The 22,687-nt window shown below is 44.2% G+C and overlaps 1 protein-coding gene across 1 annotated transcript in view; it reads right to left on the reverse strand.

Moving 5' to 3' along the window:
- The window catches only part of mpped1 (metallophosphoesterase domain containing 1), a 93,060-nt gene extending 70,576 nt beyond the window's left edge, over positions 1–22,484 (reverse strand). Inside the window, exons 1-3 of the mRNA XM_003449787.5 lie at positions 22,269–22,484; positions 12,440–12,806; positions 8,534–8,715 (exon numbers count right to left, since the gene is read on the reverse strand). Coding sequence (XP_003449835.1) covers positions 8,534–8,715; positions 12,440–12,618 — 361 coding nt within the window. The 5' untranslated portion in view covers positions 12,619–12,806; positions 22,269–22,484. The remainder of the gene's footprint in view (positions 1–8,533; positions 8,716–12,439; positions 12,807–22,268) is intronic.
- Positions 22,485–22,687: the final 203 nt, after the last annotated feature.

Below are 22,687 nucleotides of genomic sequence, written 5' to 3' on the forward strand. Positions count from 1 at the left end.
AACCCTCTAACAGTTTTGCCTCAGTTGGTTTGCTGTCTGCTTGACAGAGAGGACTAATGACAGATTTAGCAACAGTTTGCATACGACGAATTACAAACACTGATGCTGACCCAGAAAAAAACAGTGAAAGTAAAAAAGAGAATTAGGAAATTATGGGAAAGATTTCCATCATTTCATGAGCAATATCCACGAGGGTTTACTATCTGAACTGGTAGGGGGAAAAAAGATACTTATTTGAAAGAAAAAGTGAAGATGCGCATTCTACTGCATCTTCTTCCCTCCCTCCCTCATGCATGCATGCACACAAGTAATCCAGTCTTTTAGGCGTGCAAATAAAAGATATAAAAGCAGCGAGGGACAGATGGGAAAAGGTTTGCCTAAATTTACAGTCACGTGAAATTCTGTTGAGTTTCTCAATAAGAGTGTCAAACCTCCTCATTATTATCTCCTCCAGCAGCACTCACTGCTGAGTAAACACACGTAAAGAAGGAGGTGAAAAAAAGACGAAGGGAAGGTGAGAAATGTGGCAAAATAAGGATTGAAGGAACAGTGAAGGAAGAGAGAAGAGCAGACCAGAAAAAGGCAGCAGCTATGAAAGTTTAATAACCTCGCTGTTAGAGAGCTAAAGAGAGAAAGCTAAGAGACGAACGAGGGAAGCGAAGGAGGTAAAGAAGAGATCCAGTGGGGAGGTGAAAGGGTTGAGGAGTTCAACACCTGACAAAGGTTGGAGATGAAGGGGCATAAAAATAAAACACACACCCATGCAAGTAGAGGCAGGTGCAGAGCAGCAGACACCCTCTCGCTCTGCCAGGCAAATAAAACACACACACTTGCATTTAAAGTGCCGACACGGCAATCGCATCATGGTCGTCACTTATCTATTATTCAGCAGTAAAGGGGAACAGAAAGAGCAGGCGCTAAATTAAGAGCTGTAACAAAGATGCTAAAGGCTGTGGACCTCGCAATCTGGAGTCAGAGAGGGGGGGCCGTGTTGCTTTTTATTAGGAGAAAGACAAATCCAGCGCTCCTCAGACAGCAGCAGGATGAAGACTTGGCTTATTTCTCTTTGTGCTGTCTAATAAGAGTAAAGATACATTTTTGAAGAAGCACTACATAAAAATGTATCTAATAAATAAAAAAGAGCCGATAACATCTCACAGGGGAGGTGTGTCATTTCCTGTGTTATTGCCCATCTCTGCAGGTCCTTCCAGTCATAAAGGGCTTTCATCCCAGTTTGTTTGTTTTTGTTCCCACTGACTCCCTCCTTTTCAGTCCAACCACAGATGAACACAAAGTAGTGACCGGTGAAATTTTAAATGGTAATATTGAAGCAAATGGTCACACCTCCTCTTTGCATATCATCATCTGAGCTTCACTGTCTTGTATCTGCACGAGGGCGTGTCAGACCTCATTTATAAAGCATAAACAAAGTTTGCTTCACCTTAGTCTCAACAGGTACCTGTCTCATCTGCTCTATGCTGCTTCATCATGAAACAGGTGAGTTGTAGAAAAGCTTTCTGACTGCCTGTTCCTGCTCCTTCAGCCTGATGCAAGTCTGTGATTAGGACACTACTATACCGCACTTTATATTTAAACCTTCTGAAATGCTGCGGCTGTTTTTTGAAGCGGCACTGCAACCTCTGACCCGTGCATTTCAAGGGTTACTGTGGTGAACAGCTGTGGTATCAACAAGCTAATAAAACAAGCTTATATATTCATACATATGAACACAGACAAAGCAGCGATATAATGGGATGAAAAAAGCACTGGTGGCTAAATAGTGAAGTGAAACAATTTTTAAAAAATAATTTTTTAGAAAAACAATTACATTAAAAACATTAATGATATCAGCGCATTAGTAGCATAGTAATTTGAGGAATACTAGAAGCCGTGTGCTCAACTTAATGAAATGAATAAATTTAACAGGCTGTAATGTAGTCCCAGGTTACAAAAGACCCGAGGTATGCATAAACGGGGAAATAAGTACAAATTGATTAATGTTTTGTTTTTTCACCTCAGAAGAATTTTACAAAGAGGACATTTCACGATTTTTTTATACAACCTGCATATGTGTAGAACTATTAAAGCACTACAAGCAGTGAGTCAACTGAACTGTGTTTTGCTACGGTGAATCTAAAGGAAGTGTAAGAGAGAGTCACTGATGTCAATCAGGAAAAAGCAGACAGAAGGAAAGAAAGAGTGAGAACAAAGCCTTTAAGAATTAAAGCTGCTCCTCTCTTGACCCAGAGTCGACACCAAAGCAAGAGGAGATCCATATTTAAACACTCGACTCTGCAGTACATTCCCGCTCTGCTCTGCCAGATCCCGTTATCACATGGCATGAATAAAAATGCCACTCAAGCCTACAGCGAGGGCAGCGCACACAAACAAACACGCAAACACTTAGGGTTGCCTCAGCTTACAAAATCCATGTGGATCGTTGCTACGGCGTGCGTGTTCGCAGGCACGGCTAAGCGCTGAAAGCCTGATCAAAGAGACCATTATTGGAGACAATTGGACTGAAGTGCGCTCCTCACAAGCTCGAGGTCTGCCTCTCACCCTCTCTAACCTTTTTTTTTACAATTTATTCACTCGCTCCTCTCACCTGTTCCTTGCAAACATCTCCGCCCACCGCAGTCCAGTTGAAAAGCTGCCCAATGTGGCTTTTCAGCTCCACTTAAACTTGTCCTTTTTTATTAACCCGTGCTCTCCAGCATGCACATTGTGCTTGCATTAAAAACAGAGTGACCAATAGTTGTGCATTCATTTTGTCAGCAAAATTTTAGTTCATGGTAAATGGACTGATTCTTATTTAGCTCTCAGTGTGATGGTTTGCACAGGATTTAACACTAGAAGTATCTGTATATGTACTTCTGTATATGAGTTTTGAACTGATTCCAGTGGAAACTGTCAGAAAGAAACAGCATCATTAGTCATTCAGCACCGGGTGCATGAGCAGATGGGGCCACGGGGTAACTTTACTGAACTGTACTTGAGTACATGTAAAGTAAAGTAAGTCTGTTGAACTTGGACTTATTATTTTATCAGTGTTGGTGCCTCATCCTTTATGCAAATATTTGACATTGTATATGTTATTATATATGTACTATTTATAAATATAAATTCCTGAATATTATAGATGAAGACAATATATTATAGACATAGATGTTACAGAATGGTAAATTATTAAAATCATCATCAGCTGAAACACTGATCCACACGTTACTAAATCAATAGTTACGATCCAGTAAAGAGTTTTAATCAGACCTGCCTATGGGCCACATCTGGGCCTTTGGCTGTCTGTGAGCAGACACTCATCTCATTGGCTTCCAGTTTGTTTCAATCCTGGAGAAATCACAACTTTGCTGTATTTATTTAGTAGATTTTGAAGACTTTTGTTTTTAAAATGTATGTGTGTACCTACATGTGTGCTAATGATGTTAAAACAGACATTTATAAGAGATGATGTGAGTCTTACAAAAAGCAACACTGATGCAGAATGTAGAGCTTGTACAATACATGGACTCAAAGTGTTTATGTAGTGAAGTCAGAGGTAAAGCTGTGGGCTTCGTTTGTGGAGAGCAGATTGCTGTGTTCAAGGATTACAATTTGAATTTATGAGACTAAATGTGCAGAGAAATGTGAAGACCTGACTGAGGCAGGCCAGAATATTTACTGCAAAAGAAACAATGACTTTTTATCAAGCTTTGCACATCCTGTGATGGATGTGGGCACATTACCAAAGAGTGTTTGGTGGACTCTGCCACACTAGTAAGCCCTGAGAAATAAATCAATACATAAATAAATAAAGGTAAATAGAATGAAGCATTAGATCCTTTAGATACTGATTGACAGGATGGATCACCACCACAATAAGAGTGTGGCATCAGTGTACAGGTCCATGAGCTGTGAGTTTACCAAAGTAAGGCAGGATTCCTCTGGGGAGACACATGGACACTTTTCTCTGCTCCCTATTATTTTTAAACCTCCGCGTTCTCCTTCCCTGTCATCCCCTTACCTTCCCACCAATTTCCCTGCATGAATTTCCTCTCCTCTCCTCTCCTCTCCTCTCCTCTCCTCTCCTGCAACATTTGCCATCCCTGACAAAGCCTTGAACGGCTGCCAGCGGCCCCAAGAGCCAACTGACTTCCTGCTAAAAATAAGAGCTGAGAAAAATAAGAGCTGGAGAGAAAGGAGTGGAACCAGAGAGGGAGGTAAGGAGAATAGAGAAGGGGGAAGAGGAAGAGGGAAAGGAACAAGATAAATAACGGGGGTGAAAAAAGCAAAGATTGATAGGAAAGGAAAAGAAGAAAGAGCAGAAAGTTTGGGAGCAGATGGTAACACCTGACCGAGGCTAAGTTTGTACAGACACTCTTTCCAAATCAATACGCTAAACCTGATCTCCCAGCAAATCTGTTCAGCACACACTAAACAGCAGGAGTTACATTCATCTACAGAACATCCGTGTGACAGAGACAGGGAACAGGAGGGAATGAAAAGGACAGAAAGAATAGGAATAGCCACATTATAAATATTTATATGAGCAGTGGAGAGGAAGGTGGCGGGGATGCAGGGGAGAAGGAAATAATGGGAGAGCGGAGCAGGAAGGGATGGAGAGAGGAAAGACTGACTTCAGAGGCAGCAGCAGGCGCATTTGGCTCAGTTTATCTTTTCTTTCCCGTCTCTTACGTCGCCTCTCTCACCGCTGGAGTGCAGGCTAGCGGATTTACATCTCGCACTCCCCGCAGCTCCCGTGTGTGTGCGTGAGGAAGGAGGCGAAGGACAAGTTCTCCCCTTATCTCCCTCTGCTGTCTGCTTCCCTCCTTCAGAGAGATCTACACACACAGGCCCCACGCACCTGCCATCAGGCACGCACCTTTTCCTGGCGTGGTTTTCACCGGGAAAAGGTGTCGATGACGACGATGAAGGCAGCGATAGCAGGAACTGTTCTGCCTTTTCTATACATTCGAACACTGAACTTTTTTTTTTCACTGTTGCTCAGCTTCGTACGAGGTTACTTCTTCCTGTTTCAACAGATTTCACGTTGCGATGATAAGACTTACACACGCTCCTTAGTCAGTACAGAGATAAGAAGCTTCCAGCAGAGCAAAAGTCAAAGAAAACAAGTCTGAATTCTCTAAAGGCTCCTTTACTTTCTTTTTAACAAAGGGTGTAAGAGTATAAGGATGCATGGCAGAAATGTCTTTGCCAACTAAACTTAACTTTTAAGAGTACTCTATTTACATGGCACTAACAAAGCATAAAAAGTTGATAAATAATTTACAAATAATTGATAAATAAGTTCTAAGCCATTAAAAACAACACGTTTTGGGAACATAACAGATTAATACCTTTGATTAACACCAGTGATGGCAGAGATGAAGGAGCTGGCCTGACATCAGCACCAACCTGAGATTTAGCTTATTGTTCGGACACGTTGGTCCATGGAGGGGAATTAGAGCACCTGCAATTAGGGGATCACTCACTCTGCCATCGGCACTAAACCTCCTGTCCCTGGGATTTTTTCACAACAACTTTTATAGACTTTCATAATATTAATGCTTCAATCGTGACCTGTAAATGATCACTAAGTCGTTTGAAACCACTACAAAACAATATGAAACTCTCTATGTGGCTAAGTGTCTCAGTTTGTATTCGCTGCACCTACAGCAGCAACAGACAAGAAGAAGTTTGAAAAGTTGGTTTAGAGTCAAAAAAAACTGTCAGGGAACAAAACACCTACTCCAACAACTCCATTAACAGACAGGAAGGAGAGAAATGTAAACAAGTGTAATTATTAATAAATGTTGTTTATATAATATTAATGGATTGTGGTACGTCATTTACAGGCTGCACTAAAGAGCATGAGAGTTAAAACACATTTTGGGGAGAGTTGTGTCGGGAATGTGGCAGAAAATCTTTACCAAATCAAACATGCAGATTATCAAGAATGAGATTTCTGTGTCACACCGCTTGGTTAACAACGACCGCCTCTGGTGCCGTTGTTCAACAGGATGCCAGTGGAAACTGTGCTACTGTTGGCCAAAGACAAAGGAAGAGGAACGTGTGTTCTGACGCAGCAAGAGAGAAGGAAAGGCTGGAGTGTGGAGGTGCAAGTAAGGGACTATGACTGGTAAAGGGAGAGAGCTGGCTGATATAATGGAGAGAATGAAAGCACATATAAGTTTGTGTTGTGAAGGCAAAGAGAGGATCAGACAGGATCATGAATTTGAAGCTGGAAGTTGAAGAGGTGAATGTTGTTGGTGTATATCCCCCACAGGCTGGATGTTAGTTAGAGGAATTCTTTAAAGTGTCCCCAGGAGAGAGAGAGTGGTGGGTGGAGCAGACTTCATTGGACAACAGAAGTGATGAGGAAGTGCTGGGCAGGTATGGTGCTGAGAAGAAAAAAGGAGGATCGTTGGGTTGACTCTGGAAGTCAAGGAGAGTAAGTAAATAAAGGGAGAGGCAAAGATTACATGTTGGAAGTTGTGGGGGGAAGAATGTCTCAGAGAGTACAGGGAGGAGTCGAGAAAGGCTTTGGGTGAAGGGAAGAGTTACCAGATGACTGGAAAAGAACAGTTGAAGTGGTGAGGGAAACTGCCAGAAGGTGTTTGGTGTATCCTCTGGAAAGACGACAAAGGACAAACCGTAGACTTGTTTTTATACTCTTGGAGCACTCAAAGCACTTCATGCAACATGCTTCATTCACACCCAATCATACAAGCACTTCTTTTCTATACCTAAGTGCATTGTCTCCAACATTCAGGCCCTGAACACACCAGAGAGCAGCTTGGAGTTCAGTATATCCCAAGGATACTTTAGCATGCAGTCAAGTGGAGCATCCAGGGACTGAACCACTAACCTTCCAGTTAGTGGAGGACTTGCTCTACGTCCTGAGCTACAAACACTGAGAAGAAGAGAGATCAGCAGAAAAAAAGCAGTATAGGCAGAGTGTAGGGAAGCCTTAGGAATGGTGAACAAGAGTATTGGTACTAATTTTTAAATAAAGTGCAGAGCTGTAGTAAATATAGAGCGATAAGACTGATGAGCCATAGAAGTCATGGTAAAGAGTTGTAGAATGTAGGTTAAGGACAGAGGTGACAATCAGGGAGCAGCAAAACGGTTTCATGCTGAGTATGAGCACCACAGATGCAATGTTTGCCTTGAGAAGCATAGAAAAGGAGTTTGAGTTTGTCCATGTGGATCTACAGAACGCATAGTGACACAGAGTGTCAGGACATGTATGAGGACAGAGAGACAGCGGTGAGTTCTGCAGGCATTACATCAGGAATCTGAGTCCCTTCTTATTTGCTGACAGATGAGGCCAGGCTGGAGTTACCGTGGATGTTTTGAGTCGACATTGTGAGAGTAGGGAGAAAGTGGAGGAGAGTTGGAGAGGTGGAGGTATGCTCTGAGAGAAGAGAAAGGAAAGTGAGACTGAGGAGGACAGGTGTAACAGCGATGCTGCATAGAGTAGAGGTTGTGAAGGTAGATGAGTTTAAAAGGCAGGGTGCAGTGGAGTGGGTGGAGATGAGTGTCCAGAGTGATTTGTGACAGAAGGATAGCAAGAAGAGTGAAAGGAAAGGGATGGTAGCACGAAGAAAATCTGTGCTGAATCTATGTGTGAAAAGCTGGCGTGCAGTACGAGGGGATGCAGTTATTTGGGGTGACCCATTGAGAGTTAAACAGTATCAGTTATCAAGTTTATCAGGTTGTTGCTGTTGTTGCTGTCTAATAAGATTTTGAGTAAAATGTGAAACATTAAAAATTGATTCAGGTTCCTCTTTTCTGTGCTGTTTGAGAAACTGTGAAAGAACCAGTCTGGTTTGGCTCAGCGGGCTTGTCGTGATCGAAGGGTGCGTTCAATGTTCAAACTGCCTGTGCAGCCTCTGTAAGAAATGAGAGGAGTGTAACACAAACCAGACCCACTTTGTGCCACATCGCACTATATTGTGGGTTTTGCATGTTTGCCACAAATCACATGTGGGATTCTTTTATATTACAGCGATCAGTTTCCCAAAGCACAGCATAAGTTTTTAGTTTAATGGGGGTTTTTCCAGTACAGTCTAAAATTGGCTCAAAGACACTTCATGTTCAGCACGTTGAACGCTCACTTGACAAAAACTTTGGTAAAAGTATAAAGTTTTTGGCTTCCTGTTTTTTTGTGACATGTCCGAGAAACTCTGAGATTCAACAGCCACAAACCGGAACGCTGAATACATCTTGTTGTTTCAGAGGTTTTTTATAAGCTGACTCAAATCACTAATCTTTTAATTCAACAACAAGAAACTCAAATCTATGCAGAAAGGATGCAAACTGATTTAAAATGTATGTGGGTAAAATGGTCAGCAATATTAGGGAAGTTTCTGTTTTGAGTTAATGCTTCAAAAACAAGTGGAAGTTGTTTTTAAAAAGAGAGTTTTATGCATCAGCATTAATCTACTCTCTGAGTACTTTTTAGTTCTTCTTGATTAGGATATTATCACAAGGGGGCCCGGTCACAGAAGACAGCTGAATACATAGAACTGCTAACCTAGCCAGTCGTTGAACTTCTTGACCTCGGAGGGCAGTCCCAGTTCGGTGAAGTCTCCAGCATGGATGAACACATCCCCGTACGGCATCTGGATGGCATCAGTGCGGGAGTGTGTGTCCGAGATGCACACAAAGCGTGTGTAGCCCGGTGGCTTTGGAGTGTCGTGAGGCATTGGGTCAACCCTGAGACAAGAAAAGGAACAAAGGACAAGAAAGCAGGGAGTGAGGATGTGAAACGGGGTCACTGCAGCTTTGGGTGTACTTAAACAATACAGGAGAAGGGACAACAATGCTATATGTAAAGTCTCTGTGGTGGGAGACTGACAATGAAAAAAGTTTGAATTAGTATCCAACAGAAAATCATCCCCACAGACTGAGGCAGATGGGAAAACAAGAGACAGCACAAAGGAGGAGGGAGAGGCCACAATAAAAGCACGGTACCCACAGAAACAGAAAAAGCAATGTGCAGAGATAGAAAAAGAATAAAGCACAAATATAGAAAAGAACAGAGTCCTGTGGGATTTCCAGTGAGTGTGCAGATCCATGGGGTCTCTGGGGGAGAAGGAGAGCTGGTGAATAACCGTGGCCCACTTAAGTGAGCTTTCCTCCAGATACCTTAACACCCAGCCCTACTTCCTCCTCCTCCTCCTCCACCCATACCACTAGAGACAGAAAAAGATGAGGGGAAGAGGGATACACATGCACATGAGACAACCAGCAAGAAATGAGTCACAAAGTAATAAAATACAAAAGAGGGTTCATAAAAAATATAGCACTATAGCACAACTGATGGGACTCAAATGTAAGAGGATGTAAAGTGACTGAGCTCCACAGGATCTCTTCTTCACATAAGAAGAGTTAAGTTAGAAAGATTCTGTGATTTTGTATAATAGACCAAAGTTTAACTAAAGCTCAAAAATAGACTGAATGACTTAATTGCACAAGCTGCTATAGCTTAGTTAGAAACTGGACAAGCAAAACTGAGGTCAGTTATAGTCGTGCTGTAAATAGCCTGGTCTAAGGTAGCTAAAGGGGGTTATTAGAGTGTTCATGTGCTGCTTTGACAACATGCTGGGAGGAGGAACCCTTGAACTGAGCAGTTTCTGTCGTATTTTAGGCCTGTTTATAGAAAAATGTCTGGATATGCATCAGAAGTTAGTGAGGGTGATTTTTGCCTATGCAGCTACTCAGAAACACCCAGGCCGTCAGGCCGCAGCTTTATTGACATACTGACATACCCGTCATTAAAACTACAGGTTTATGGGAGGAAGAGAGAGAGACAAAACACACACATTACATAAAACTTGAATTAGCATGTCACTGCGTGAAATAAGTATTTGATCCCCAAGGAAAATATGACTTGGTACTTGATGGAGAAAGCCTTGCTGGCAAACAATATTTCTAGTAGTTAGTCACTAGAATTGCATACATTTAAGGCGGGACTCCAAACTTTCCAAGCCCTTTAGATGCCACTTTGCAACTCAAAGATGCAGCTCCTTCCACAGATTTTCTATCAGACTGAAGTCTGGAGACCGGCTAGACCAGTAGACCTTAACGTGCGTCTTCTTCAGCCACTCCTTTGTTGCCTTGGCGGTATGTTTTGGGTCCATGACCCATCTTCAGTGTTCTAGCTGAGGGAAGGTTCTCGGCCCCTAAATGCAGTGAAGTCGTCCTGTACCCTCATACATATCTCTACCCCCATGTCTGACTGCAGAGAAGGTGTTTGGATCATGCTCATTTCTCTTCCTCCAAGCAAGCTGGGTCGAGTTGTCTTTTGAAGCCCCAATGTTAAAAAACAAGAAACCATATCTTGACATTTATAAGCTACATACTCAAGAGTGCCATTTATTGGTGAGGATGAGGGGTATTTCCCCGCCTCTGGTCTATATGTTTCTGCTAAGTTATTTTAATTCTAGTCGGGAATATTTAAAATACAAAAATTCTTCCCCATCGGCTTCTTAGTGTTGCATCTTGAAACAGTGGAAACAGCAATCACACCTGAATGAAAACTACCGTTAAATATAAACAAGGGAAGAAAAAGGGATTCAGAGCTTCAGATTTCACAAGAGCCCCTCAGAAACATCCTACATATGTTCAAAAACTGATCATTGACAATTCCTTACAAAGGTGAGATCTGAAGCTTCTTATTTACTTGGTTGACATTGCAGTTGCCCAGCTGTCTGCAACATCCTGCAGTTTGATGCTCTTGTTATGAAAGAAGTGTTCAGTGCACGGTTTCTTAGCTTTAGGAGATTACTTCTAACCTGACCGTGATTCACAAGGTAGAACATGTTACAGAGTCGACTCATTTATTCAACAGCTTTAATCTTGTAATTTAATACTGAAATTAAATGGCACCGCTGGCCAAATATTGAAGTGTATCGGAAATTCAATTCAGGCATATTAAAACATTCATATTTTTATGTTTCACTGGATCACCTGTGTCTGAAGACAAAATATGAGACTAACAAATTGAGCATATTAATTGAATTGTTTATGTGTTTATATTATGAATTTTTTTAGTTGAAGTTCACTCCAAATTGCATTGCAAGGATAAAAAGTGAGCTTATTGTGGCATAAGTTCACATATGCATGGTTTGTTTTTCATCAAGTTATAAATGCATATCATCCTTTTTGGATGGTTCAAAATAGAAAACTAGCCTACAACAGACAAAGAGCCAACCTGGAACTATGTTTTTAATAAAAGCCTCCCAGTACAGGTCAAATGGGATTTCGTCTCTCAGATGAAATGACTCTTCTGGCTCCGTGGCTGCTGCCATGTTGATTTTTTGGAGCCAGAAGTGACAATATACTGACTACGTGGTTGAGTGCAACAATCTCAGCCTTGCAAGCTTGGTTATCAAGCTACACTTACTATGCACAGTCACAAAAGCATGCTGATCAATGCTAAGCTACAGACTGCTAAAATCCTCAGATTTCACTAACTAAATCTCCTTGGATGGGCTGTAGCGGCACAGTGGGTGATATCATGTGTCAGATAATAACAATAATAATGTTGCAGTTGATTGACATTATGATTCACATAACATATAACGTGAACACTCTGAAGGCTTTTATTTTTTGCTAAATATTGCATAATGTAAATAATTTATTTAAACTTTAAATACTGAATTTTATTTTACATTTTCAATAAATAAATTTATTACATTATGTAAAATTCCAGTAAATATTTCTTGCATGTTACTTTAGAGCCTGAACTATAAAACAATTGCAAGAAAATTCAAAAATAATTTTTTTGCAATTTATTCCTTAAAAATGTATTATGCAATTTATTTTCAGTTTTTCGAGGAGAAAAAGCAAAATAAATCACTCTGCTTATGTAGAAGTCTCAAGTTGGCATTACAACAAATAGCTGTAGCCATGGCAACAGATAAAGAAGCGTCATAAATGCAAAGAAAGGAATGTTGTTAATTTACACGCATCATTCCAGCAGCACACGAGATGCAAACGCTCAAAACAGTTTAAAGATGTAGATTAAAAATAAGTGTCAGGTATCTGAGCAACAGCTAATAGTTTGTATTTATTTGACATTAATCATTGTAAAAGTATTAAAGGTATTAAAAGTATTAAAGGTTAAAATATTAATTATACATTATTAATTATACATTACATTATTATTATTATTATCATAATTATAATTACATTGTTATTAATACTATTATTAGCCCCTGAAAACCTAACAAACAGAGCTCTGTCCAGACATATACTTTATGTGGCGAATGTGGCAACTACTGTTGATCAAGAAATAGCTGCAACACACAGAACTATAAATCATTATTTCGGCATTTCTGCAATTTCAGATATCAACAAACGTTTTTGAGCTCCAACTCTAAATGACAGCAGGATGCTCCATGATTAGCCAGCAGCTACATTTCCATCTACTCACATGTGAACGTGAGGCGGCTGGAAGCGCCCCTGGTTGATATTGTAGAAGGTGAAAGCCTGAGTGGGGTTGGTGCTGTACTCATCCACCTCCACAGCAGTCCTGTTGCCTCGCTGTGAATGTGACTGAGCCTGCGACTGCTGCCGCCTTGCTGCCATGATCTCTGACAGGGTGAAGGCCATGGTGCTGGGGACCAAAGCAGATGGAGGAGTGCAAAGTTGTAGCTGCTGGTTGTTTTTGCTTTAGGACAGTGGGTGGCTTGTCCCCGCCTTATGAGAGGCTGCTGGGAAATGTCCTGACAAGTTCAAACCCTTGGTGCACACACAGTCCCAGTGACCTGAGGAGACAACATCACGTTCTTCTTCTGCACCTGCAAAGAATGCAAAAGAGCAGAGCTGCAATTTGGTGTATGGCGTATTTGTAGGAGTCCAGCAATGTCATGAAAATCATTTTACACTCTAAACCCTTATTTGAATAACTGAAAAAAGAATCATTGCAGTTATTAAATATTTCAACAAAATGTGCTGTGGACCGTTAGCACAGCAACAAGCAAGTGTTTGCTGTTCAAGGATACTTTGGAATAACGGCGTAATTAACACTCCCTCTTTGTGTCTGTGGGGTCCCAAAAAACTCTCCATGACTAAAGCAGGTGGTGGAACAGGAGTTGGACCTACTGATGTAGACTCGGTTTAAATCACAGCGGACCATTTAGTGGGCACAGCGAAGAGTGAGCTCAGCTGGCTGGGCTGCACGGCTACACTGAACTTAAATGGCTCAGAGCAACTGCTGTGTTATACACAATACTGGATACCAACTGCACCTCAGGCATGTAACACTGTCACTAAATACAACCCAGACCTACACTGTGTCTTATGAATATGATTTATTTTATTTTTAATAGGGTAAAAATAATAACTATTAAAGTAAGATTGCAGTTATCTTAAAGTAGACTAAATCACAGTTACACTATAACCACGTCTACACGTAAAGGTTTGTCAGGAATACATGACTGCCGTGTTTCTGTCTGTTGGAGCAGTGTGGTAAATGTAACACAAGTATATCTGTTAGCTTAGGTTATAAAGAAGGAACTGAATTACCCAGTTCTTTTAATGTCAGTGTGAATGAGAAGCTAAATGACAAACGTGTGTTTAGGCACAAATGTGTAGTTCAAATTAGATTCTAAATTAAAAAAGCTTTTAGGTTTTTCTTGTGCTACATTGTTCTTTTCATTCGAGTTTTTCTTTTCAACAATGAAGTGAACTGATCCTTTCCTTTCACTGCCCATCCCTGACGTGTGAGACCTCCCTGTGTGTGTCACCCATTAAAGCTCAGATTTAACTCTGCAGCTCATTTTTCAGAGGCTCTGACGACTGCTGGGAGAGCGCAGAGCCGCTGAGAGGTGCTGAGATGACGGAGATGCTGGAAGACGGAGGTGATAATTTGGGGACAGGCTGCTTTGGCAGAGTCCGTCTGGACTGCCGCACGATGTCGGCGTGCCATCTCGATTCCTCATTCGCTGACGTGACAGATACACACTTCACACCCCGGTTGTTTGTCACGGGCAAATCCCAGCATGGTGGTCGGTGGATGTGTTTCAGGAGTGTGTGCAGTACATGCGCGCATTCACAGGTTGATGTGTATGAAGGCCTGTGCATGCATATTTTAATGTGCTTCTGTTGTTATAAACGTGACAGTGACAATCCCTCACACTGCTAGTGTCAGACAGGAATGTATTAGCAGATGCTGAGAGTGTAACACACTGGGCTCACATGCAGCTGTCGAAATCATGTAGTCGACGACTGAATATACAGTTAACATCAGCCTGTGCTCGCCCTCCGCCCTGATTTTACTCGTTTTTGACTCTGTCTAAAGAAAAGGGTTTAATCCATTGCTAATAAATAATAAATAAATAATATGATCGATTGATTAGGGATTTAAGTAACCCGTGGTAATCTAGGTGAACTCTAAAAAAAAGCATTTCTTAAATCTTTCCACAAACATAGCAACTTATTAAACGGATCAGGATTCATTTCACTGTTAACCACTACATGGTGGAGAACGTGTGAAAGAGTCAATATTAACATAATTAACACAATTTATTTATTCGTGAACCAAATCAAATCATTTTGGTGTCTAAATCTAACCAAACAAAGGCTGAACGCTATAACGGGAAAGTCACAGGACACAGGTGTCACGGTTCTGGGTCCGTTGGACCCAGTATTTTGAGTTTATTATGCTTTGGTTTATATTTTGAATGATGGATTGCTCTTTGTTTCTCTGGTACTTTGTGTTTCAGTTATCTTGGTGTTTTGGATTGTTTTTCTCATCTCTTGTTGTGATTATGATGATGATTGTTATTAGAGTTTCATGTTTTAGGAATTATGGTTTCATGAATTGTTTGAGTTTTATGTGTTATATTCTGCCTCTCAGTCTGCGTCCTTGTTTAGTGGTTTATGGTTTCCTGTTTTGTTTTGAAGGAGTGTGCCTCATGTTAGTGTGTGCAGCTTTGTTCCCCCTGTCTCGTCAGCCCTGATTTCTCCCAGCTGTGTCTCCCTTCTGTTGTCCATTCCCTGATTACTTCCCTGTGTATATAAGCCCTGTGTTTGCCCCCGCTCGGTGTCGCGTCGTACCATTCAGACTATGCCTGTGTGTTTCTGTGTCAGTGTTTCAGTATTCAGTGTTTCGGTATTCAGTATTTCAGTAATTCAGTACCTTTGCTCAGTTTATGTTTTGTTTTCGTGCCAGCAATAAAGCTGAGGTTTTAAGTTACAATTCCGTGTCAGAGTCCTGCGTTTGGATCCTCCTCTCCGCCTGCCCGCACACAGAGCCCTGACAGAACGACGCGACCAGTATGGATCCAGCGGACTCACATTTTGCCTCCAAGGGAGAGAATCTCGCGCACCTATGGGATTACTGTTGGAGGATAGCCCATGCAGCGAGCCCCGAGAAGAGGCTGTTGGAGGTAGTGTTTTTTGATAATTTTTTGTCGTCCACTGCCTCGACTATCAGTTTTCCGCACATAAATGGACTCAAACACATAATAACAGCTCTAAGAGCGAGGCTAAATTTCGAACTGTTTGGCATGGGCGGCCCAGGGAAAAAGGATTCAGTTGTTCTCCTGGAGGCCCTCGCCACTTGGTGCTCTCACCAACAGCAGCATTTTTTGCCAGGGTTTATCGCCAAATCGTTTGATCCGCCCTTAAAGAAGAAATGCAACCCTCACCATCATCACCCAACCACACTTACATTCTCTCCTGTAGTACGGACTGGTGTAGCTTTCATTTCCACACCTTCAGCTCAGCTAGCTGCTCAGCAGCCACCTGTAGCTCAGTGTCCAGTGTTCCCTGCTCAGCAGCCACCTGTAGCTCAGTGTCCAGTGTTCCCTGCTCAGCAGCCACCATTAGCTCAGTGTCCAGTGTTCCCTGCTCAGCAGCCACCTGTAGCTCAGTATCCAGTGTTCCCTGCTCAGCAGCCACCTGTAGCTCGGTCTCCACCTCCGACACCGTTTTCATCTCAGATTCAGTCACCCGTAGCTCGGTCTCCACCTCCACCACATTCAGCTCCGCCACCCATAGCTCAGTCATTTCCAAAATCAGACTTACTACAAACTCTGTTACAGTCCATAACCCAGTCAGTAGCTCAGTTAGTGGAGGAATCATTAGCTTTGTCAACTGCTCGGTCAGCCACTCATCTACACCCTCAGCCAGGGGTCCCAATTGCCTCTGGTCCTGCATCTGCTCCTGCTGGAGGGCCCGAGGAGCCCGTCCAGCCTCAAGTGTCGTCAGCTGGAGGGCCGGAGTCGCCCGTCCAGCTTCAAGTGTCGTCAGCTGGAGGGCCGGAGTCGCCCGTCCAGCTTCAAGTGTCGTCAGCTGGAGGGCCGGAGTCGCCCGTCCAGCTTCAAGTGTCGTCAGCTGGAGGGCCCGAGTCGCCCGTCCAGCCTCAAGTGTCGTCAGCTGGAGGGCCCGAGGAGCCCGTCCAGCCTCAAGTGTCGTCAGCTGGAGGGCCGGAGTCGCCCGTCCAGCTTCAAGTGTCGTCAGCTGGAGGGCCGGAGTCGCCCGTCCAGCTTCAAGTGTCGTCAGCTGGAGGGCCGGAGTCGCCCGTCCAGCTTCAAGTGTCGTCAGCTGGAGGGCCGGAGTCGCCCGTCCAGCTTCAAGTGTCGTCAGCTGGAGGGCCCGAGTCGCCCGTCCAGCCTTATGTCGCGTCTGCTGGTGGGTCCGAGGAGCCCACCCAGTACCACACCTCTTTAGCTGAGGGTCCTGGAGGACCCAGACAGCACATCCTCCCATCTGCTGGCAGTCCAGGGAGGGCTGTTCAGCCGCCACCCTCATCATCATCATCATCGCCGCCTGCAGCCGCATCATCATCATCGCCGCCTGCAGCCGCATCATCATCATCGCCGCCTGCAGCCGCATCATCATCATCGCCGCCGCCTGCAGCCGCATCATCATCATCGCCGCCGCCTGCAGCGTCATCATCATCATCATCGCCGCCGCCTGCAGCCGCATCATCATCGCCGCCGCCTGCAGCCGCATCATCATCATCGCCGCCGCCTGCAGCCGCATCATCATCATCATCGCCGCCTGCAGCCGCATCATCATCATCATCGCCGCCTGCAGCCGCATCATCATCATCATCGCCGTCAGGTTCCGCAGCCGTCCCGCTGCCGTCAGGTTCCGCAGCCGTCCCGCTGCCGTCGGGTTCCGCAGCCGTCCCGCTGCCGTCGGGTTCCGCAGCCGTCCCGCTGCCGTCGGGTTCCGCAGCCGTCCCGCTGCCGTCAGGTTCCGCAGCCGTCCCGCTGCCGTCAGGTTCCGCAGCCGCTCCGCCTACGCCTGGTCCAGCTTCAGCCTCTGCTTCTGCTACGCCTGGTCCAGCTTCAGCCTCTGCTTCTGCTACGCCTGCTTCTGCTCCGTCTTCGTCCACGCCCGGCCCGGCTTCTGCTCCGCCTTCGTCCACGCCCGGCCCGGCCTCTGCTCCGCCTTCGTCCACGCCCGGCCCGGCCTCTGCTCCGCCTTCGTCCACGCCCGGCCCGGCCTCTGCTCCGCCTTCGTCCACGCCCGGCCCGGGTTCTGTGTCTTCGTCCACGCCTGGCCCGGGTTCTGCTCCACCATCGTCTGGCCCTGCGGTTGCCACACCGCCATGGGACCCCGCTCGTCCTGTTCCGCCTCGCCTCTGCCGGCCGCTTTCCAGGCCTCTAAGGTTGCATCATGGCCGTCGAGGACGACCTCCGGACATGGTTCGTCGCCGCCGCTGGCATCGCGGCCGACCTCCGGACCTGCTCAGTGGCCGCCACTACCTTCCAAGTGGTCGGCCTCCTGATTCGTTTCATCGTCGCCGCTGCCGTGTGCACGGTCGGCCTCCAGAACTGTTTGCCCGTCGCCGCCGCTGCCGTGTGCACGGTCGGCCCCCAGAACTGTTTGCCCGTCGCCGCCGCTGCCGTGTGCACGGTCGGCCTCCAGAACTGTTTGCCCGTCGCCGCCGTTGCTGTGTGCATGGCCGGCCCCCTGACCTGTTTTGGCTTCTGTATGGCCGACGTCCGGGTCGACCCCCTGAGCTTCTCATGGACTCTTATTGAGCTCTGGTTTGGTTTCGTTTTTGATGTGTTTTCTGGTGTTCTTGAACTGTTTTCTTGTGTTGTTTGGACTGTTTGGACTCTTGTGCTCCTTGTTTTTTGTTTGGTTTCTGTCCCTCCATCCTGGACCCCTCCGCCCGCCCTGGTTTGGTGCTCTTGTTTCGTTCTGTTCTTTTGTTTGTGGCTGTCGGGAGCCAGCCCTTAGAGGGGGGGTACTGTCACGGTTCTGGGTCCGTTGGACCCAGTATTTTGACCCCGTTTATTATGCTTTGGTTTATATTTTGAATGATGGATTACTCTTTGTTTCTCTGGTACTTTGTGTTTCAGTTATCTTGGTGTTTTGGATTGTTTTTCTCATCTCTTGTTGTGATTATGATGATGATTGTTATTAGAGTTTCATGTTTTAGGAATTATGGTTTCATGAATTGTTTGAGTTTTATGTGTTATATTCTGCCTCTCAGTCTGCGTCCTTGTTTAGTGGTTTATGGTTTCCTGTTTTGTTTTGAAGGAGTGTGCCTCATGTTAGTGTGTGCAGCTTTGTTCCCCCTGTCTCGTCAGCCCTGATTTCTCCCAGCTGTGTCTCCCTTCTGTTGTCCATTCCCTGATTACTTCCCTGTGTATATAAGCCCTGTGTTTGCCCCCGCTCGGTGTCGCGTCGTACCATTCAGACTATGCCTGTGTGTTTCTGTGTCAGTGTTTCAGTATTCAGTGTTTCGGTATTCAGTATTTCAGTAATTCAGTACCTTTGCTCAGTTTATGTTTTGTTTTCGTGCCAGCAATAAAGCTGAGGTTTTAAGTTACAATTCCGTGTCAGAGTCCTGCGTTTGGATCCTCCTCTCCGCCTGCCCGCACACAGAGCCCTGACAACAGGCCTGGGTTAGATTTCTCTGCCAAAGGTCAACTATGATGCTCTTATACCACGTCACCTCTGATGGGGGCGCTACACCAGCTAATCTGCAGTCATATACAGCATATTGATTCCACACACTCAAATGTTGCGTTGAGCCCTGAACTGAACAGCAACACAACTCTCCATCTTGAGGAGATTAACAGGTTACAGCAGGTGTGATGTGTGCGTTCTCTGCATTTTCTACACAGGCTGCGCCTCATCTAAGCCCAGGGACTACTTCCAGTACTGAAACCTGTCTGTAGTGTGCTACCTGTCAGGAAAACTCACCTTCACTCTCCTGACCTAATTTACCTGATGTTTTCTATTTTTGCACATGTTATTTGAAAGTTATTCGCAGTCGACCCATTGCATTGTTCAGACATGAGGATGTGTTGGGATTGGCTGCTTTTAACCAGCCATTCATTTATTACTATAACATATTATTACCAGTGTCATTGAATCATATTATGGTAATAAATGCCACCATTATCTCAGTATTATCTCAGAAAAACAAAATAATGGAGGGTCAATCAACCTTAGCTGCTATTATTTGGACCCAGTTTAAGAACACAACTCTGTGATGTTGGTGCGATCAGCAGGTCAGTAATCTCTGAAATTTAGGGTGGTTTCTGAAAGCTGAAAGAAAACTATATCTGACACGTAGCTTAACAAATTCATTTTGTTTTTCATTTAAATATGAAAGTGTGTTCCCACCTTGTCCATGTAGTGAAAGAAGCATCTGTACCTACACTGGAAATGTTGGACCACAGTGGGTTCGTACGTGCTCCGTTGAATGCACAATCGCAGTAGTTAAGGCCATTCACACTGAAATTAAAAGAGTATGTAAGGCGCTGAAATGGTGGGCGCCTGCTGGTATCAGTGTGACAAGTAATTGAGCGATGCTATGACAGAGACGGGACTGTACAGCTCTGGAAAGCTATCATAGGGAAAGAAGACGTTGTCTTTTACCCAGACACTTTTCCAATTACAAAGTAATTTACCAGGAAGGTGAGCTTACATACCCCTATTTGCATTCGGTGGGCCTTCCTAGATGACATGCTCTGCTGCATGAAAACCTCAAAGTTTTTTGCTTAGTGTTTTTTTAAACAGGACTTTTGGTTTCATTAAATGAATAAAATGGCTGAGTTTGTTCACACAGCGCTAAATTCAATCTGAGCGCAGGCTTAAACATTTACATGCCAGTGCAGACAGCCGTATTGATTAAAATTAATGTACATCTGTTCCATCAGACATCCGCGAGACTGACAACATGTTGGAGACAACTTCTGTGTGGACAGCCTGTTTGTCTCTGAAAACGTTTCTCGTAGCGCCTCGTCCTTTGTTATTTTAAAGTGAGTGTTTTCTTTCTGCCAACGGTAAATCCTCTTTTACTGCATTTTACCAGCTCCCAGCAACATTTAACTTATGTGTGAAAAATGTGGACGTCTGATCTGATGGAAACATGCTAACATCAACATACAAGCATATTTAAGAAAGCAGGAAAGCAATAAAAGCAGTCTTCACTCCACTGTTGCAATATTGTTCTGTTTTTAGCCTGAATTTGTGTCCCTGTTTTTACAGGTGTACAGAAAACTATCAGTGGATTACTGTCACATTAAAAAATAATGGGTGCCGTTTTTCCATGATTTGTAATTGTGTACATTTGTGTTTTCTTTTGCTTCATTGTGCTGAATTTTAACAGACTAGCTCCTGTAAATTTCACAGAGATCATATCCACCGGCTCTTTCTGTAATGTCAAATTCTAAATCTTGTTTAAAATATTCCAAAAGAAAAGCTGTAAATGAATTTCATGAATTCATAAAAAAAATTTCTGAGTCTAAATTGATTTGCTTATGCGTACTTTACCTCAGCAGCATGACCCCAAAATGTGTCTGTGGTTTAAAGTGTACTGAACTTCATGTGAGTGTAACGCTGTTTTTCAGCACACACTGCAGAGACGAAACTGGTCACATAGTCTAACAAAGGAACTCCTGTACTCTGTAAGATGGGGGATCAAGACTTCTGCACACTCGAGCCCACACAATCTGTTTTACACGTTCACAAGTTTTCACTCACAGACTCTGTCCAGACAGAAAAAAACATTTCCTCCAGCCAAAATTCATTAGCTCATGATTTTTGTGTTCTCTGCAAAAGTGCCTTTAGATCATTTGAGTTATGACAGCCTCGTCTGATTAAAAATGAGGGTCAAGACTTCTGGTGACAAGACTAATACTGTCGTGCAGTGAAGATCACAGTTTATAGGAATAATTAAGATGCAACGAATTGATGAGTTGAGTGTGAAAATAGATACAAGCGTTATTTACTGTTTTTTCTGGCTTGATTTGTTTGTCATTGTTTGAATTTATAACAGAATTACAACGCTTTTATTATCTGCACTATTTGGTAGTTGGAGAAGAGAAGAGAAGAGAAGAGAAGAGAAGAGAAGAGAAGCCCTGCAGCGCTCACACAGATCCATCAGTGTTCAGTAGTGTAAGTGGAGCGGCTGATAAATGCAGAAACGTCTGATTGATGCGCTCTCCTCGTGGGGACATTGTCATATTTAACAGCGACCGTCACATTAGACCGTGTGCTGCTTATTCGGCCGTTTCCTGCTACGTATGGACACACAGAGAAAATTAAAGTGCATCTGAGTGTGTCGCTGAATTACAGTTATCTGTTTTACGCATAGCCTGGAGATAGTGTTGGTCTGATTTGGAGTCACGGCTCTGTGAAATTTGGTGAAAGAAATTTCCTATCCAAGGCTGAAAAATACAAGAGAATAACATCCACAAAGATTTCTGTGCCAATTAACTTCTTTTAATGTGACGTTTTTCACCTTTAATTCGCTCCTGCTCACTTTGTCTCAGCAAAGCGTTTTGCAGGCAGAAACTTTAATTAGAAATCAGCTGAAAAGTTCAAAGTGCGTCTGTGATTATCGCCCTCATGCGCGTTTTGCAGAGGTGCCCGTGCACTCACACCGAGTAACTGACTTCTAATGAAACTTTTCCACAGGCTGCACCAGCTGTCTCCCTCTCACACGTGGAGCCTGGAAGCACCGCTATCAGCCTTCTTTTCAGTCTTGACTGCCCTTTGGATGCGGTGCTGTGGTGAAGTATGAACGACCATAAAAGCGTTCCGGTGAGCTCCGCTGGAAAACGCGACATCTGGGGACGTAAATGAACGCCTTTTGTATATATGAATTTAGGAGGAAAAAAAAGCTCCCTGCAACCGCGAAGCCAAGCGAGAGGAAAGGTTGGCATCAGGGCTGAGATTAATCCGAGAATATGCCGCGGTATGCGGGTTCGGGGCAAATCTCTGCTCCGCTGTGTCATGCATTGAAAACAGAGCTGTAAAATAAAGAGGAGTCTACCTACCAGCTTCAGCCGCAGTGAGGCTGCTCAGTGTTGGATGGTGTGGAGAGAAGAGTGTCTGCGCTGCCACAGAGACGCGCTGGTCAGTTTGAATGCGTACCCCGTGGTGCACCGGCACAGCGTCGTAGGGAGAGCCTCTCTCTCTCTCTCTGCCTCTCTCTCTCGTCCTCTCAGTCCGGCCCACTGTGTTTCACCGGTGAGCGGTACAATGAGGAGGAGCAGAGGAAGGAGGGAGGGAGGACCGAGAGCAGCTGCGTGCGGCACCACTGGGCTCATTCCCGGTCAGAAAACCCGAGGAAGCAGTTCGGTGCAGTTTTACTTATACATGACGAAACCACAACAACAGTTGCCTCAACGCACTTTATATTGAAAAGCAAAGACCCTACAATAATACAATAATATGGGCGTTTGTCTACACTTGG

This window comes from Oreochromis niloticus, linkage group LG17 (genome assembly GCF_001858045.2).
Source record: "Oreochromis niloticus isolate F11D_XX linkage group LG17, O_niloticus_UMD_NMBU, whole genome shotgun sequence".
NCBI classification, from domain to species: Eukaryota; Metazoa; Chordata; class Actinopteri; order Cichliformes; family Cichlidae; genus Oreochromis; species Oreochromis niloticus.